The sequence below is a fragment of the Miniopterus natalensis genome, chromosome 5, assembly GCF_054644295.1.
Source record: "Miniopterus natalensis isolate mMinNat1 chromosome 5, mMinNat1.hap1, whole genome shotgun sequence".
Lineage (NCBI taxonomy): Eukaryota > Metazoa > Chordata > Mammalia > Chiroptera > Miniopteridae > Miniopterus > Miniopterus natalensis.
Window position 1 is genome coordinate 90,208,123 of NC_142085.1, and position 17,746 is coordinate 90,225,868.

Sequence of the window (17,746 nt, forward strand, 5' to 3'; positions counted from 1 at the left end):
ACTTTCATTTGCCTCTTAGAAAGTACATTATTTTTGCCATTTTCTGCAATGAAATAAAAGAATCTCTGGCTCAGTTTTCTCACCTATTTTAATGATGCTACTCAGTTCATACAGCAGCAGCTGGTTGTCTCCACCTGTGTCCAGTCGCTGTTCTATGTAGCTGTTCAGTTCATACACAACTCCCTGCATGTTCGTATCTTGGTACTTTGAATTAAAAAAAAGGGGGGGGGCATAATTAAATATAATAAAAATTCCTTAGTTTGTAAAACATACCTCTCTCTCTGTGATTTTATATACTAGCTGTTCATTATCCTTTTATAGAGCATGACTTAACATATTCCACTATAAAATAGATTGCCAAGTAAAACTGCTATGACTTCCTTAAAAATATCTATAGACTCTATGCACACCTATTTATATTAAATATCAAATGCTACAAATTATAGCTGTGTTTCTAACGTTTTATATATAATATAGCAGGCAACTTGATCAGTAAAAATAGTATAAAATTTCACTTAGTGAAACATCCTAAGATGCTAGAAAAGTCAACCTTATGTACTGCACTGGGGAAGACCAAGTGCATCCCTGTCCCGTCCTTTGCATCAATGTGGTTACCACCCTAGTTGCACCCCAACTCTGCCACCAGAACAGAGCCGGAGGCTCACACTGTCACAGCCACTGTGGTCACAGCAGTCCCACAGCAGGTCTAGCCACTGGGCTTCATCCAGATACCAGGGATGCTGCAGCAGGCGGATAGGGTCTGAGAAGGTGGCAGCTGAATCCCAGCACAAGCAACATTGGATCTTGTGTAAAATTACTGAAAAGCAGTCTTCTAACATTAGCTTCCCTGCACTTGAGCTCACCTTCCCAGGCCTCTTCTCCAAACACCAGCCATGGGGAACTTGAGAAATAAAATGAAATTGTCACTACTGGCTTCCAAAACTGCCTGAGCTTCCCTCTGCACTTAAGAGTAACAGGCAAATTGCTCAGGATGGCCTCCTCCATACACAATGCAGGTAGTTTCTGCCTCAGAAACGGTCTCTCAAGCCACAAGCCACCTCTCTCTTTCTTGACCTCCCAGATACCTTTTGCTCCTGAAGGCCTGCCTGCTGTTTTTCCGAGTACCGTTCTCAATAAACATATGGGGAATGAATGCATAAACAAAAGAGTGGATGAACCGGTCACCAGGCCACAACTATGTACCGGCGATCCTGACAGCCTGTTCCACGTGGGCACTCTCACAGGCACACGAGGGAGTGAATGAGATGGAATCCCTGTCCTGAGGAAGCTGACACTGGCGGAGGAGGGGCAACTGCATGGTGTGGCAGGGGCCACAGGCACAATGCACAACGGGGTGCTGGACTCTTTACAGGTGACCAGGGAAGGCAGGCTCAGTGGCATGGGACATATGGACGGACACCACTGGAGCCTCATACCCAGTTGAGCCTCATACCCAGGAGGGGCCTGCTGGTCACCCCCCAGCTTTCTGTGCTTCTGACCTGTGAGGGACTCAAGTGCAGGCACCTCAGAAAATTCCTGTAGAGGACGACTTGCAGGAATGGGACGTTCAACACACGCCACAGAGCAGGGTGACATCTGAACAAACGATGAGGCTGGAGCTTCGGGGACTGGTGCAGGGCAGAGCTAGGGTAACGTTGGACAAGGCATTCTGATGCGGCCGCACTAAGCAGAAACACTGGCTTCCATGTGCCTGTTGTCCAGTGGGCTGAGAGCCGGTCCCCAAAGTGGCTGACACTATATGCAGCTGAAACACCAGAGCTCCCTAAGCATATTCCAGTCTCAGCCAGGTTGCAATGCACAGTGGATTTACTCAGTGAGACCTGTCTACCCAGCCCCCATCCATGTCCCACACAGGTCTGTAACCAAGGCGTGAGATGTGCATTCCTGAGGCCACTGGCCTATGTGCAGGGCTCCATGGAGAGGGCCAGGGAGGACTGTGGGAACTAGTGCCCCCAACAGGCTGCCCTGAATTCACCAAAGACGGGCCTGCCATCAGCATGGCCTGCAGCAGGGAGCGCCAGCACTGGCTTCCTGGTGCAGGATTCCTGCTGTCTTCTCATCCATCTAAGCAGGAGTCTGGGCTAAGTGAACATGGATCTCACAGCCATCACAGCAGCATCTCAAAGCACCTCCATGAGGTACTGATGGGCGACCCTGAATAAGGAAGGGGAGACCCTGTCCTCTGAGGAAGGATCTGAACCCATGGCCCAGTGTCTAGTGAGATCTTCCCCTCTCCCCGGATGGCGACCTGCACTGGGCAAGTGCTCTGGGTGCAGGGAAATGGGCAGACGTTGGGGGACCATTAGGCCTCAGCCTCACACAGACACTGTTGTCAGAGACCCACACACCTCTACCAGGACCAGTCCCATGGGCTTGTGGACACCAGGTGAGCAGTAAGCTTTAATTCGGGTCTATCTCAACAGTGAGCCCCAGCAGGTTCTCAAGCTCCTGCTGTAATTACAGTTTTAGATACACATTTGGAACTCACAGTCTCAAAATCCGGCAGGATCCCACTGAAGGGCCCCTACCTTGGAAAGGGGTGAGGAAGGGAGGTTTACAGAAATCTGGGGAGCAGCTCTCCAAGCAGAGAGAACAGAAATTGGGCCTTTGCTGAGACCTGTGTGCAGTGCCGAGATTAATGGCTAGGTGTCCACCATCTCCTTTGGACGGAAATGTTTTCACACACAAGTGAGAACCAGAGACACCTGGGATATGGGCAGTTTATCATAAGGTTTCCTTAACCACATCTCTGGATTTTAGTTTTCTCATTTGTATAACAAGAAGGTTGGAATGCATGGTCTTTAAAATACCTTGCAACACTAGCAATGATAATCTATGGCCTATTTTTTTTTAATTTATCTTTATTGTTGAAAGTATTACCGATGTCCCCCTTTTTCCCCTATTGACCACCTCCACCCCAAATTCATCCCTCCGCTCCAGGCCTTCCCCACACTCTTGTCTGTGTCCTTGGATTATGCATATATGCATATAAGTTGTTTGATTAGTCTCTCCCTACCCACTCCCCCACCCCCACTTTCCCTCTGAGATTCCTCAGTCTGTTCCATGCTTCTATGGCTCTGGATTTATTTGTTCATCAGTTTATTTTAGGATTTTGTGTTGTTGTTTAAGCTCAAATTCTAATCTTTAACCTAATGGTTGGGTTAGTGCACCCTGAATCCTGTGATTATTAATGACAACTGCATAAATATCATCAGAGCAATGTTTTATTAGAATTACTATTCATACTAATGTAATATTAACTCTCAAATACTAAAGGCCTATCTACACGGTGGATCATTTGAGCCATAATACACATACTGTAACACTCAGAATTATATATATAGATGTGAAATAATGAACCTCTGCTACTGCTGAGTATGGCTGTGAGAGGAGAGGCAGAGATAACAAATGGAGATAAATACAAACCATGCACTTCTAAGATGCTCTTATGAAAATAGCATAATTCAGTTCAGTTACATAAACTTTCAATTCTGTGGCATGAGTAACGGAAACTTACCACAGTATATTAATAAGGTTGTTGAGAACGTGTATTTTCAAAGCATTATTTAGTTTTTAATTAAATGTATTGGGTGGTGTTGTTTAATCAGATTATGTAGACGTCAAGTGCACATCTCTATGGTCTTTCTACTACACTGTGTGCACCACCACGTATTTAACCCTTTACCCTCAATACCCTCCACCCCCTTCCTCTGGGAGCCACCACACTATTGTCATGTCTATGAGCTTTTGTTTGTTTTTAACTTCACAAAGTCCTTTTGCTGCGTTTAATACATGTAAGAACCCATATAAAGTATATACTGAGAACCACTCAACATGCCTAACTCAACATGAATGAACTAGCAACACACCACTCCTTAAGCCTTAGGATGGAACTAGACGCCGAGACCCTCACTTCTGTTCCACACTGACTCACGCAACCCTTGCGGTTCACCAGAACTACCACTGAGAACAGGGACTTGCAGATACGACTTCATCAAAAGGACTGGAGTAGTGTAACATTAATACTGTGAGCCCCAGCACACTGTCAATTCACCCCATGAGTTTGCTATGGTGCCTCAGGGCATTTGGAAGTGTGAGCCAGGAAACAGCCTCTCTGTCACCCAGAAGGAAATCGCATTTTGTGAGGCACATGGCAGTCCAGGGTGTAGAAGGAAAGTGGGGAGCTGGTCTCACAGACCTGGTAAAGTGAACTAGGTATTTAATGTGGATTGTAAAGCACTCACCAGAAGAGCTTAGAGCAAAGCCAGAATGAGCAGCAGCTTGAATGAGACAGAGACCATTGTCTGTCAGCCCAGAGAACCCAGGCTCTGAGGCATCACTGACTCATCTTGAAGGCTATAGCAATAAACTAGCAAACCTAGTGAGATGGTGTTAAGGCAAATCAATACTTAACACACAAAATAGCCCTTGGTTGTTAGTAGAAACCTCAGTCTTTGAATAGGAGCGTCTCATCATTGTTTAAATTTTTCCTGTATTTGTCTTTTTCTATAACATTTTATGTTGACATTATTTCACACTTACAGAAAACTGCAAGAAAGGACAGGAAACTCCTGCATGCCATCAGTTATTTACATTTTGTCCTATCTGCTTTATCATTCTCTCAATAAGCCAGCCTTCCTTTCTTCCTTCCCTCCCTCCCTCTTTTCTTCCTTCCCCTCCCTTTCCCTCCCTCCTTCCCTCCCCCTTCCTTCCCTCCCTCCTTTCTTCCTTCCCTCCCTTCTCCCCTCCCTCCCTCCTTTTTTTCTATTATGCCTTTTAAAGCAACACTCCACAGAACATTAGTCTGCAGTCTGCTGCCTACGATTTCCCTCATCTCACTCTCCAGCTCTTCCTCATTGTTCCAGTGACACAGCTCTTACTCAGGTCACCACCGACTTCCATGCTGCCAAACCCAAAAGCCAGTGCTCGTTCAGTGCCTGTCCTCTCCCTGGGCACACTGGCAGCATCTGACACAGCCAAGGACGCCCTTCCTGGAGTGTTTCTCCACCCTAGACTCGTGTCCCCTGCTTCTCCTCCTGCCTCCTGGACACATCCTCTCAGCTTTCTCTGAAAGCCTCCCTCCCAGCTCAGACTTCTCACGTCACATCCCAAGACTGTCTCTGGACTTTTTCTCTTCTCTTCCAACCACTCACTTCCCAGGTGATCTCATTTGACCTCAGTACTTACATACCAGCTATATATTTATGACTCTTAAATCACCCACATTACTAAAATTTTTCAAATTTATGTCTCTAAATCACATAATTCCCCTAAGGTCAACTCGTAATCCAGCCAACTACTTAGCATCTCTATTTAAAAATCTGTGAAGTATCTCAAACTTAGCACATCCTACATCGAGTACCTGAGTGACCTGCTCCTCCTGCAAACACACTCATCCAAGTAATGGCCACCCATTCTTCCATCTGTTAGGCAAAACCCTGATGCCATCATTTCTCCTCTCTTTGTTTTGTTACACCACACATCCAATTAATCAGCAACTCCTATCAACTTCACCTCCCAGATACAAGTAGAATTCCATCTACAACAAGGACTTTCCCCACCTCCGGATCACCTTCCAGTCCCAGTCATCCTCATCACTAACAGGCTCACTGCATTGGCCAAATGCTCTAGTTTCTGTGTCAGGAATAAAACTTCTAAACACATAAAGACAATCAGCCTATGAACAATCAGAAACAATCTAAAGATCTAACAACAGAATGAGAAAGTAAAAAATTCTCACACAGATGGGTATTTGTACTCATTAAAGATAATATTAGACTGCATATATCATAAAATACTTATGGCACAGTACAAAGCAAAAAGCAAAACTAAAAACCAGTATATGCAGTATAATTACTATGTAAAGATGTTCATGTGAAAAAAAGACTAGGAGGAAGTATTCCTAGTTGACATCATTGACTGGATCAAGGTGATGTTAATACTATTTCAGAAACAAAGCTCTGATGTTTTAAAGGTGCAAGTATAAATGATTTTGACTGAGTAAAAGTAGCTCTGGACAAAATGAATGGGAGCAGGTGAAAATTCTGAAGTCTACACTCAGGGACTGTTAATCATGGAGCCCGACCAGGCGACATCCTTCAGATGCTGCTCAAGTGTGACTTCAGTCAGGTGATGTGGCGGACAGACTATGCCAGTCCTCTTGTTTGGGGGAATGTCTCTTACAGAGTTTTCTCTTCCTTTCTGAGAGAAGATGGCTTTGAATTGTCCCTCCCTAGACCTCATGCAGCATGTCAAGAGCACATGTGGATTAAGAAAATCCTACCATCCAACCCCTCAGGGTCCAGCACTCTTTACCAAAAATGTTGACCAAGAGAAATTTTAAGTTTCAAAGAAGAAAGTATAAAGGTAGTACAAATTAAATGCAAAACATCTGAATAGCAGGGAGAGAATTCCTTGTGTGAAATTATCAACATATCCCTCAAATACAGCAAATGCTCAATTTTATAGATTTCACCCTCCTATGTAAAACTGAGCATTGCTCTCTCAGGCTGAATGAGGTCCTAGCCCCTCTGGTGTTAGTGTGTCAGAACTCAAACATGCATGCTACAACCTCAACTCTTGACTATTACAAAGCAGTATGACTTCATCCAGATAAAACTAGACTCTATAAAGAAAATACGTAATCTCTGACAGTGAGATAGAGAAACAGAAAAAAAATGAGAGGCACAGAGAAGGAGAGAGACAGAGACAGACAGAAAGACAGAAATGCTCAGACTAATGTCCGTTAATGCTACCATCCCAGAAAGATGAAGTACTGCCAATGGACTGCCATCCCCAGGACCCTCACACACCAGCTGTGTATGTCTATCAGTCTGACCCGCCTCCCACTGCTCCCTTTCTCTCCCACATTGCAACATGTTTCCCTACTGACTTTATTCTTGGAGGGCACTCAGTTTTTGTCATTAGCCGTCTGATACTCTAACATGCTAGAATATCGAGAAAATACACAAAAGGATGTATTTCTTATATGGTGGTAGAAGACATTCACAGTACTTACCCTGCTGACTTCCTTGGGGGTAGACTCATCTGGGGGAGGGGGAGGGAGGGGAGAAAACACAATTAGAACTCAGAGTGGGGTCTGGAACACGCAACACATCACTCTAATAAACTAGAAGGCTTCTCTGTAACACTTCCTCTTGTGAAATCTAGGAATTTGGTTATTAAAATTGTAAATAAAGGTTAAACATAATAGCTTTAGAGCTAGATGTACATATTAATTTTGGAGGAACATATAACAACACAACTTGCTGGTCATTTCAAGATCACCTATGAAACGGCTGTGCCTGCAAATATGGCTACACCGTGGTTTATTCAAATAGAGTTTCCCAAAAAAATGTACACTCACTTTGAATGATTATAACATCAGTGTTTATTAACATACAGTTCATTTTCAAAATGTAGAGGGATCTACAGAAATGAATGTGTGTTTTTTTTTTTGGTCAATGCCTATTTTCCAGATGATGACCATTCTGGTCCAGGAACTGCCTATAACAGGAAGCAATGGAATCACAAACATCAGGAATCGTTTTGTTCGGTATTTGTGCCCTCAATGGGTTGACTATTGACGGTTTTGTACCGTAAACTTTTATGTATTTATTTTTTAAGTCCTCCCCCAAGGATATTTTTCCCATTGATTCTAGAGAGAGTGGAAGGGAGGGGGAGAGAGAGAAACCTTGACATGAGAGAGACACATCGACTGATTGATTGCCTCCCACGTGTTACTCTGACCAGGGCCAGGGATCAAACCTGCAACCCTTTGGTCCACAGGCCAATGCTCTAACCACTGTGAAACCCAACCCAGCCAGGGCAACCTTTATCTCTTCTGTGTCCCCCCACCCAAAAAATCTAGTGGCACTTTAAGATAAATTTTCTTTGTTCAAAGCTTAGTCTTGTTTCACCCATTATTTCAAATCAATTAAACCTGAAAAGGAGTGAAAATTGGTTATCAGCTGTTAAAGTGTGTGTACATTTAGGGGGTCACCCTATATATGTATAGAAAAAGGTCTGTAACATTTGTAATACTCCAAGTAACACAACCTACATGACTGTCTCAAGTGCCCATGAACACTGTGCCATAGGGGCTGACTCCAGCGCTTCCCATTTGCTAAAATAGGACATGTACCCCAGTGGCACCCTGGTCAAGGCATGCAGGGCCCTCCCTGTGGAGCTGGCTGCAAGGCAAGAATATACTTGCATGACTAACAGGGTACAAGAAACAAACTGGCCAAGACTCCACCTGAGGCCCACTGGTTCTGAGGGTACCATGCCCAGGTCACTGGTTCTGACCCAAAGAAAGTGTATTTGTGTGGCCTGTAGTCTTTAGAGTAATTTATGTATTGCTTACCACAGAAAATAAGTCATTTTTTAGTACCTAAGAATACACTGTCTAAAGGTAGCTGTAATTTTATTCTACTATGGCCTTGTTGCTGTTGAACACAGTAAAAGGATTAGTTATGTATGTAATTTAAAGAGAAATATTATATTACCATGATTATTTTCAATTGTTAGAAGCTTCCCCTAATGATTTTATTTGGATAAATGAAAGAGATCAGGAGAAAGGCAAGGATGCCCACTTCCAACACCTCCATTTAACATACAGCAGAGGAAGGTCTAGCCAGAGTGGTTAGGCAAGAAAAACAAATATAAGACATCCAAATATGAAAGTAGAAGTACAATGATCTGTTTATCGATGATATGATCTCATATGATCTCTAAAAACCCTGAAGATTTCACACACAAAAAACTGTTAGAATTCAACAAAGTGAATGTATTCAACAAAGTAGCAAGATAAAAAGCAAGCACACAAAAGTCAGTTGCATTTTTATACACTAACAATAAACAATTCAAAAAGAAAACTAAGAAAAAAAATTCCACTTACAATAGCTTAAAAGACAATAAAATACTTAGGAATTAGCCAAGGAGATGAAAGACTTATACAATAAAAACTGCAAAGTATTAATGAAAGAGATTAAAGAAAACATAAATAATGAAAACACATCCCACATTCATGGATTGGAAGACAATATTGTAAAGAGTCACATGCATCTCTATCATTTATCCAAATAAAATCATTAGGGGAAACATCTAGCAATTGAAAGTAATATTTAAAATAATCATGATAATAGTTCTCTTTAAATTACATACATAATTGGTCCCTTTACTGTGTTCAACAGCAACAAGGCCATAGTAGAATAAAATAACTACCTTTAGACAATGTATACTTAGTTACTAATAAATGACTCATATTCTATGGTAAGCAATAAATAACTCTAAAGACTAGTTTCCAATTAATATAAAGACCTATGTTTTTAACATAATGTGCTAAGAAATACAACCTTATATTGCTATCATACCATGAGTCAGAATTAATCTCATGATACACATGAATGCTTTTAAATTACTTATTCACTCATTCAATCTTTTATTCAGTAAGTATTTAATGTGGCCCGTATGTCAAACACTGCATAAGATATAAGAGGCTCAGTCAGTGCACAGAGAGCTCTAAATGCTTCCTTCTTAAAATTTAAAAACTAGTAAATAAAATATCTATGAAATGAAAGCAAAGTAGGATAAGCATGAGACAGAGGACATTTTCCATACGTATTAACACCAGTCTCAGGTGGATGCAGGCTCACAGACCTCAATCTATCAGAGGTGAGATTCAAATTTCACCAAAGAGCCTAGCCAGTGTGGCTCGGTGGCCGAGCATCAATTCATGAACCAGATCACGGTTCGATTCCTGGTCACGGCACATGCCTGGGTTGTGGGCTCAGAACCCAGTAGGGGGCGTGCAGGAGGCAGCTGATCCATGGCTCTCTCATCATTGATGTTTCTATCTCTCTCTCCCTCTTCCTTCCTCTCTCTGAAATCAATAAAAACATTTTTTTTTTTTTTAATCTCACCAAAGAGACAAAAACACAAGACAAGATTGGTCAACACAGAAAAATACTTCTGTAAAAGCAATTATAATCCAGAATTTCCCATGAAATTTCTTTCTAGGGTATTACTTAAAATAGCATTTATGTTATTCATAATTTCCCAAAGCTGAAAATAACTAAATGTGCTTTAGCAGAAAAATGGGATAAATATCACTCAGCAGCACCAAGGGACAAATAAGTGATACAGGCACCACATTCTGCTAAGTATTCAGTAGCTGGACCCACATTTAAACTTAGAGTTGTCTGATTCCAAAGTGTGCACTGAAATATTTTTACCAAACATTATAATATTCCTAGAAAACACTATCTAGCGATATTTTAAGGCTGAGAGAAGTATTATTAATAAGCCCATCTCAAATAATTCTCATACATATTTAATTAGGAAAGTAAATATGGTTGTTGATATATGTTTTAGATAAACTCTCTAAATGGAAAACATTATATAAATTCCAAAATGAAGAGTTTTGACTAGGATTGACCTAAGGACCCTGGACTTTTAAAACCCTTAGCCTAAGATCAATTTCAAAAACACTTATAATTACTCCAAGATGAATTGTTCCTTTCATCACTTTTATCATTTCCTGTCCGATGGTTTTGGACATGTGAAAACAGTCCTTACTTTGTTGTGTCTGTCTGCTGTCCTGGGCTTTTTGAGTCACCCTTGATGATGTTTCATGATGCGCACAGACTAGAGACCTGGACACTTTCCCTTTCCTGAGTCTTGTTCACTTAACGTGCACTTTTGCCAACATATATTCAATGTTTTACCGCTGGGTTTTAAACTGTGCCAAAACCAAAAGGGACAATTATTTACTCCACTTGAAAATACAGGTCAGACAGGTTCTATGAAAAGTTTCCGGCAAAACTTTATTCCTTGGTATTTCACAGACATTTGATGGAAACAGTTTTTGTTTCAATTTTAAGACTGAGCTACTGTGTTAAGACATCTGCAAGTATGTTACCAGTGATACTGACACACGACACCTCCAAACAAGTGTGTGATGAGCTCCAGGAGGCAACACTTGTACAGACTCACAGGCAACCTCACTCACTGATTTTTTAATACTGAACTAGACACTAGGGATTATGAAAAAATCCATTCAAAATATGTCTTATCAAATCTCCTTCAAGCCTTTCAAAAACCTCACGTTGCCCTTAAGATAAAGTCAAGCCCTAACAGGACCTAAAAGGCCTGCGAGGGCCAGTCCCTGCCGACTTCTGCCTCCTCTTCCTCCAGAGCGCCCCACAAAGCCATCCCCCACGGGCCCTCCTGGCTCTTTCTTGGTAACTTACACCTCGCATTTAACACCTGGTTACATATGCTGTCAATTTCTGTACTTTCACATCTTCATGCCTTCTTTCCTCACCACAAGTCCTTCAGTAAAGACAAGAAATTCGCTCCTGTGACTCACAAGGAGCCCAGAGCACGGCACAGCCAGGCTCAGGTGCTTAGTGCACAGGCCTAGTCTGACTGGCTGTGTACGGATGCAGTGCACCTCCAAACCAGTGTGTCAAGCAAATTTAATTCCACTAACAATTTCTATTTGCTGGACGTTATGCTACACAGTTTCAAATATACCCAGTCAGCAAGTCTGAAATAACCTTATTTTTGATTGTTTATTATCTGTCTTCTCTATAAGACAATGACCTTGAGGGGAACAAGTTTATATATTGCTTGTTCAACAATTACATGTCCACGCAGGAAACACAAACACTCCCTGAAAATCCTCTCCACAAAACTGTCTTCCTCAGAGGTGTTCACTGAAAGGATGTAGAAGAAGAAAAGGGCTAGCTGAGGAGAACACAATATTTCAGCAATAAAAATAAAGTAAAATAAATGAATAAACAAGTGCCATAAAAAATAAAACACAGAGGAGGAAGGGAGAGAAGAAAAACAAATACTTCAACTGACCACTTCCTAACCCATCACTCCACTAACAAAGACATTTAACTTGCATTTCTGCATGTCAGAGAACAGGCCATGCTTCCTTCACAATATAAACAATACTTTTAGAATCATTAATAATCATTAAATCAAACCAAGTCTAATATTGCATTTTTCAATGTGTTCATATCTAAATAAAATTTCAAGAATGATTTGCCAAGGTTTTTTTAGTCAATGATCTTTATTTTGTGTTCACTGTCCCTCTGACTTTATCTCTTTAGACAGAATAAAGCTACCACAAAATTAAAATTCTAATATGTCTATTCATTCTACTTTCCAGTCTGTATTAAATGCCTGCTTTCTGTCACTATAAAGTAGGAAACAGGAAACTGTCCATACTCAACCTGAGTGAGATCTTACCTTCCAGCTTGTTGTTCTTCCTCTTCAGCCATTTTTCTACCGTCTCCACACTAACACTTTCAGACACAAATTCATCTAATACCTGGGGGTGAAGAGAAAGATAGGCCTTCACTTTTTCATCTGTCAAACCTGCAAAAGAATAAGAAGGAATAAAATTAGCTCATACGGTATCTTCATATACATAAAAGATAAAATTATACTGATTGATTTAAAACGTAGTAAGTATAAAAAGAATATAAAGTGTGTATACATACAATGGAATATTATTCGGCCATAAAATGGAATGATGTTCTGACATATGTACAACATGAAGGAGACTTGAAAATGAGTCCAATAAGCCAGACACAAAGGGCAAATATTTACCATCAGATTCCACAAACATGGAATGTCTAGAATAGCAAATTCATAGAGACCAAGCAGATTAGGGTTTCCAGGGGCTCAGGAAGGGGAGAATGGGGAATTACTGCTTAACAGGCATACTTTTCACCTTGAGTGAAGGCATGTTTAGGAAGATGAACTGATGGTTGCACACACTGTGAAAATAACTAATAACCCTGAACTGTACACTTGAAATGGCTAAAATGGCAATTTTCTGTTATATATGTTACTGCTATTAAAAAACAGTAGAAAGAGAAGTTAGAACCTCAGTGATTTGAAACCACAGACATTACGTCATGAAGCAGCTGCTTCCCGACAGTAAATGTCAACGTTACACTTGAACTGGTGCTGCTCCAGCTGTGCAGCCACACCCTAGAAAGCACTTATCTGTTGTGTGTAAACAGCTGTCATAGATTGAATACTCAAGGTAAATGAAACTGCAACAATCGTACCAAACAGGAGAATGTACCACTGGTACATTTCAGGTCCTAAAAATGTTTAATGAATGAGTTCTTGTTACTTACTGTTTACAACACAAACTCTATTTTCCTCAGGGGTCCTAATTCCAATGATTTCAGCTCACAATAATGTTAAATTTGTTCACTGATATTCTATGTATGTAGTGTTTCACTGAAATAATTTTTGCAGTCTAATGATAACTGTGCTTTGATACACACAGGATTTTCAAAGTATCTTCACCTGTCTTTGCACTGACTATATAAAACTGCGTTTTGCATTTGGTGCTTCGTGTTGCTGTGCCACTTCATAAACTCCCAATCACAACAAGCTGTCCACAATTATTACTCAGTAACAGCAACTGTTTCCATGACTGTATCCTCTCTCTAATTGATTCAATAAAATTGCCATCCTTGGGGATGGTTAGATGAAAAAGACAATAAACAAATTACACTTTGAGATGCATAAAGAAGGAAAGGAAGCAAATATCTGTGACTCTAGGAAACAGGCTGTGTGTTTCCCCACCAAACAAGGCACAGAAGTCATGGGTTTGATTGTACAAGGGACAAAAGTCACCGCGGTTATGACTGTACCACAGAATAGTGTAACTGAGAAGGCAAATGATTTCTTTCAATGAATTCAGTACTTACACAGTCAATTTAAACAATATATATATATATACATGGATAGAGATAAAGATAGAGATACAGAGATATAGATTTACTTAGAGAGTTGGATATTTGTAATAGATCTTTTAAAAGGAGGCCCCTGTCTACGTTCACCCTGCAAAAGAGCTCCAATGATGTAAAATTCTATCTGAGAAATACCACAAGGTGTTAAACATAAGAGATTCAGTAAGTAAGAGAGAGCTCCCAAGAGAGCAGGTTACAGTCCCAGACGCCAAAGGCACAGGGTGCTGAAGGACACTGACAGCTGACGTGACCTTCAAGCAGACAGACAATGCACCGTTCATACTCTCTCTGATTATCTCCCCCATAATATAGCAGACATCTGAGAGCTGATTCCTTCTTTACATTTCCTCCCATTACTTTTGTGACCCAACGCTACACAGTTCTTACCCTAACTTCCCATTTGTGCGTTACTTCTGCTTTCTCTCCAATAACCAATGACGATGACAGGAAATCTAAATCAGGAATCTCAATATGTTTCTGATCTCTAGTCCTTGGATAGCCTTCCATCACCTCAAGCTCCATCTTGACTCAAAACTAAATGATCCATCTCCTTCCCACTTCTTCCCGAAGTGATTTTAACAACTTTCCTTTTTCCGTTATTCTCCATTTTCTCAGATACTCAGGCTGAAAGTAGAAAGTCGTATTTGACTCATCCCTCCTTGTCATCTCATTTCATCTTAGTGCACTGTTATACAAGCCTTATTTGCCAAATTACAAAATTGCATTATCTGACAAAATATACAAAGAATGCTTAAAACTCAGCAAGGAGAAAAACAACCCAATTAAAAGTGAGTAAAAGACCTAAACAGATTCTTCCCCAAAGAAGACAGAGGTGTGGCAAAAAAGCATATGAAAAGATGCTCAATTTTCATCAATGAACTGAAGGTAAAATAAAACATGAAATTTCACTACATACCTATTAGAATGGCTATAATCAAAGAAATCGAGTACAACTGTTGGTAAGGATACAGAGTAGTAAGAACTCATTCACTGCTAGTAAGAATGCAAAATAGTAGTCTTTTTGGAAGACTTTTTGGCAATCTCTTATAAAGGTAAATATAATCTTACCATATGATCCAGCAGTCATACTACTAGGTAATTACCTAACTGATATGAAGACTTATGTCCAAACATAAGCTGTTGATAGCAGCTCTATTCATAACCAATGACCCAAAACAGTAAGTACCAAGGTGTCCTGCAATAGGAAAGTAGATACGCAAGCTGTGGCACATCCATGATATTAAGTATGATTTAACAATAAAATGGAAGGAGCTAACAAGCCATGAAAAGACAGGAATTACTCTAAAATGCACACTGCTGAGTGCAAAGTCTGAAAAGGCTACATATTGTATAACCCTAATTATACAACATTATGGGAAAAGAGAAACTATAGAAAGAGATAGTATGATCAGTGGTTGCCAGGTATTTGAGGGGGAGGAAGAAAAACAAATGGGTGGAGCACAGGGCACCTGTTAGGGAGATGGAACTATTCTGCATGACACTATAATGGTGAGTCCATGACACTTTTGCATGTGAAATCTAAAAGAGCTGAAGTCAAAGTTATAGAGAGTAGAATAGTGGTTGCCAGGATGGGGTGCAGTGAGGTGGGGAGAAGTGGGAAGGTGTTGGTCACAGGGTGCAATCTTCCAGCTATAAGTTCTGAAGACCTAATGTCCAGAACGGCTACTGTAATCAACAATACTGCGTTATATACTTAAAAGCTGTTAACAGAGCAGGTCTTAAAAGTTATCACCCCCCAAGAGAGGTAATTATGTGAGGGGATGGGGGTGTTAACTAACCTTACTGGGGTAATTATTTCTCAATATATATGTGTATCAAATCACCAAGTTATACATCTTAAACTTACATATGTTATATATGTCAATAATTTCAGTAAAGCTGAAAAAAATGCTTTTGCCTTATAATTATCCTTGCCTTCTACTTTCCCATCTATCTCGCCTAAATAATTTCTTCCCATTCAAGCACATTCCCACTGAAACAAGATCTGTCTATGACCTAAAAAGCGGTCCCTTCACGAGCCCTGGTTGGACATGCTACCAGGACTCCAAGCCACGTAACTGACTCCTTGTTCCCAGGGACTGCACACCTCGGAGGGGCGTCGTGGCTGCAGAGAGGACAGTGCTCCCAACACTCGCAGTTTGCATGTTTCAGACAGTGAACCCCACACTGCTGCCCTTCTACACCAACATGAAATTAATTATGTGCTTCCCCTTGGCTGAGGATGTTGATGAAAGTTTCTTGAACTGAGAAAGCCAAATAAAAAGTTACGCTCCTCAAAGTGACAGGATCAAGATGGCAACAATGCTTTCCGAGTAGAACTACAAGAGTCAGCTTAAGTACGCCAAATTTATCTTTTCATGACTCAGAAAATTATATCTCCAGAGTGGAGTCTAGACACGGGCTGTGCAGCGTAAAGGACTTAATCCTCTCGGCACTGCACTCACATCCAAGGTCCTGGTGGGAGACAGTCCGTCCTGGTCCTCCAGGTTCAAAGTCACCAGACGCATGCTCAAACACAGGCTGTGTTCCCTAAGAAAATCACTCACCCATCTCAGCCTCTTGTTCTCTCTCACACCAAAACCACAGGGCCAATAATTGTAGGGATAAGACACATGCAAAGACTATGGAGTCCAAGGGCACATACAAACCAGCACCCTGCAGAGCACAGAGGGTGAACTGAGAGCAAGGAAAACCTGTAAGTGACTGAGGAGCTATCCTGGAGGAAGCAGTCGATAAATCAGAAGATGGGTAAAGACGGGAAAGGAGGAGGCAAAGGCAGAAGTAATCCAAGAAGGTTTGAGGCATTTGCCTTGAACACAGCGGGACAGACAAAGCTCTTTCTGGACGATGGTGCCATGGTTCAAAAGGTTGAAGAGCCAAAGTAACTGATTTGGATTTAAAGGCACAGGACTGAGTAGTCACTGACTTCAGAAAAAGCACATAGAACCAATATGTTCTTAATACAGCCCACATGGTAACTACAACCAAATGGCTAAAATCAAACTCTGCCACCTGAAAGTGAAAGTGATTTCTCAAATGTTGGACAATAGCACTAAAGGGAGACAGGCCGCACACTGAGTACATTCTGCACCTCAGCCCCAGCGCATACAGTGAATCTGTGGACAAACATCGCAGCTACCAAAGAACAAGGACCACCTACGCATTTAAAGTAACAATGACAAGGGGAATTCAAATCTCCCACTATATAAGGAGGTTTTCAGTAATGCATTTGATAAAATGTAAAATAAAAACCAAAAAGCTAATAATAGTGCCATAGAAATAAGCCTTATTGTAGCATACAACATATGCCTTACTTGTCCTAGTAGGTTTTTTGGAGATTCTTCAGGGTTTTCTACCTACAGTACTATGTATGGTGCTTATGAACAAAGACAGCTTTATTTTTTCCTTCATGTAGTTAAAAGGAAAAAAAATAAAACTCCATAAGAAATAAAAGCTCTGCTTTTGTCTTTCAAAGTTGCTCATCCAAGACCACAATTTTATTTCTTTATCCTTTGTCTCCAAATCTTAACTTTCTGTTGCTCGGCAAGTCCTTGTCCCTCTGCTCTGGAGCCTGCTCACACATTTCAACACCTCCCTATTGGAAAGGACTGAGCAAGGAGCCCAGGAGCCCTAACACAGTGATGTCTGAAAACGGAGTAGAAAATCCAAACAAAAACTGACAGGTCCATTCAGGATAATAAAGGTCAAAAGGTCTCTGACTTTCAATGCTGAAAGAGCTCTTAATACTTATGAATGACAAGTTCATAATTCTCCTCAAACATCATGTCAACAACTGATAAATGACACTAGGTCAATAATTAACCAACAGGAACTCATAAAAGATTAATCATATTAACTTCAAATCTATATTTAAACCCAGAAAAATCTCTCCCCAAAACATAAAGTTTTATGAA

The 17,746-nt window shown here is 40.9% G+C and overlaps 1 protein-coding gene across 2 annotated transcripts in view; it reads right to left on the reverse strand.

The window, feature by feature from the left end:
- The window catches only part of PDE10A (phosphodiesterase 10A), a 168,119-nt gene that overhangs the window by 58,532 nt on the left and 91,841 nt on the right, over nt 1–17,746 (reverse strand). For both annotated transcript variants that reach the window (XM_087817742.1, XM_087817741.1), the window contains exons 2-4: nt 12,286–12,414; nt 7,040–7,068; nt 84–204 (exon numbers count right to left, since the gene is read on the reverse strand). In XM_087817742.1, coding sequence (XP_087673868.1) covers nt 84–204; nt 7,040–7,068; nt 12,286–12,414 — 279 coding nt within the window. The remainder of the gene's footprint in view (nt 1–83; nt 205–7,039; nt 7,069–12,285; nt 12,415–17,746) is intronic.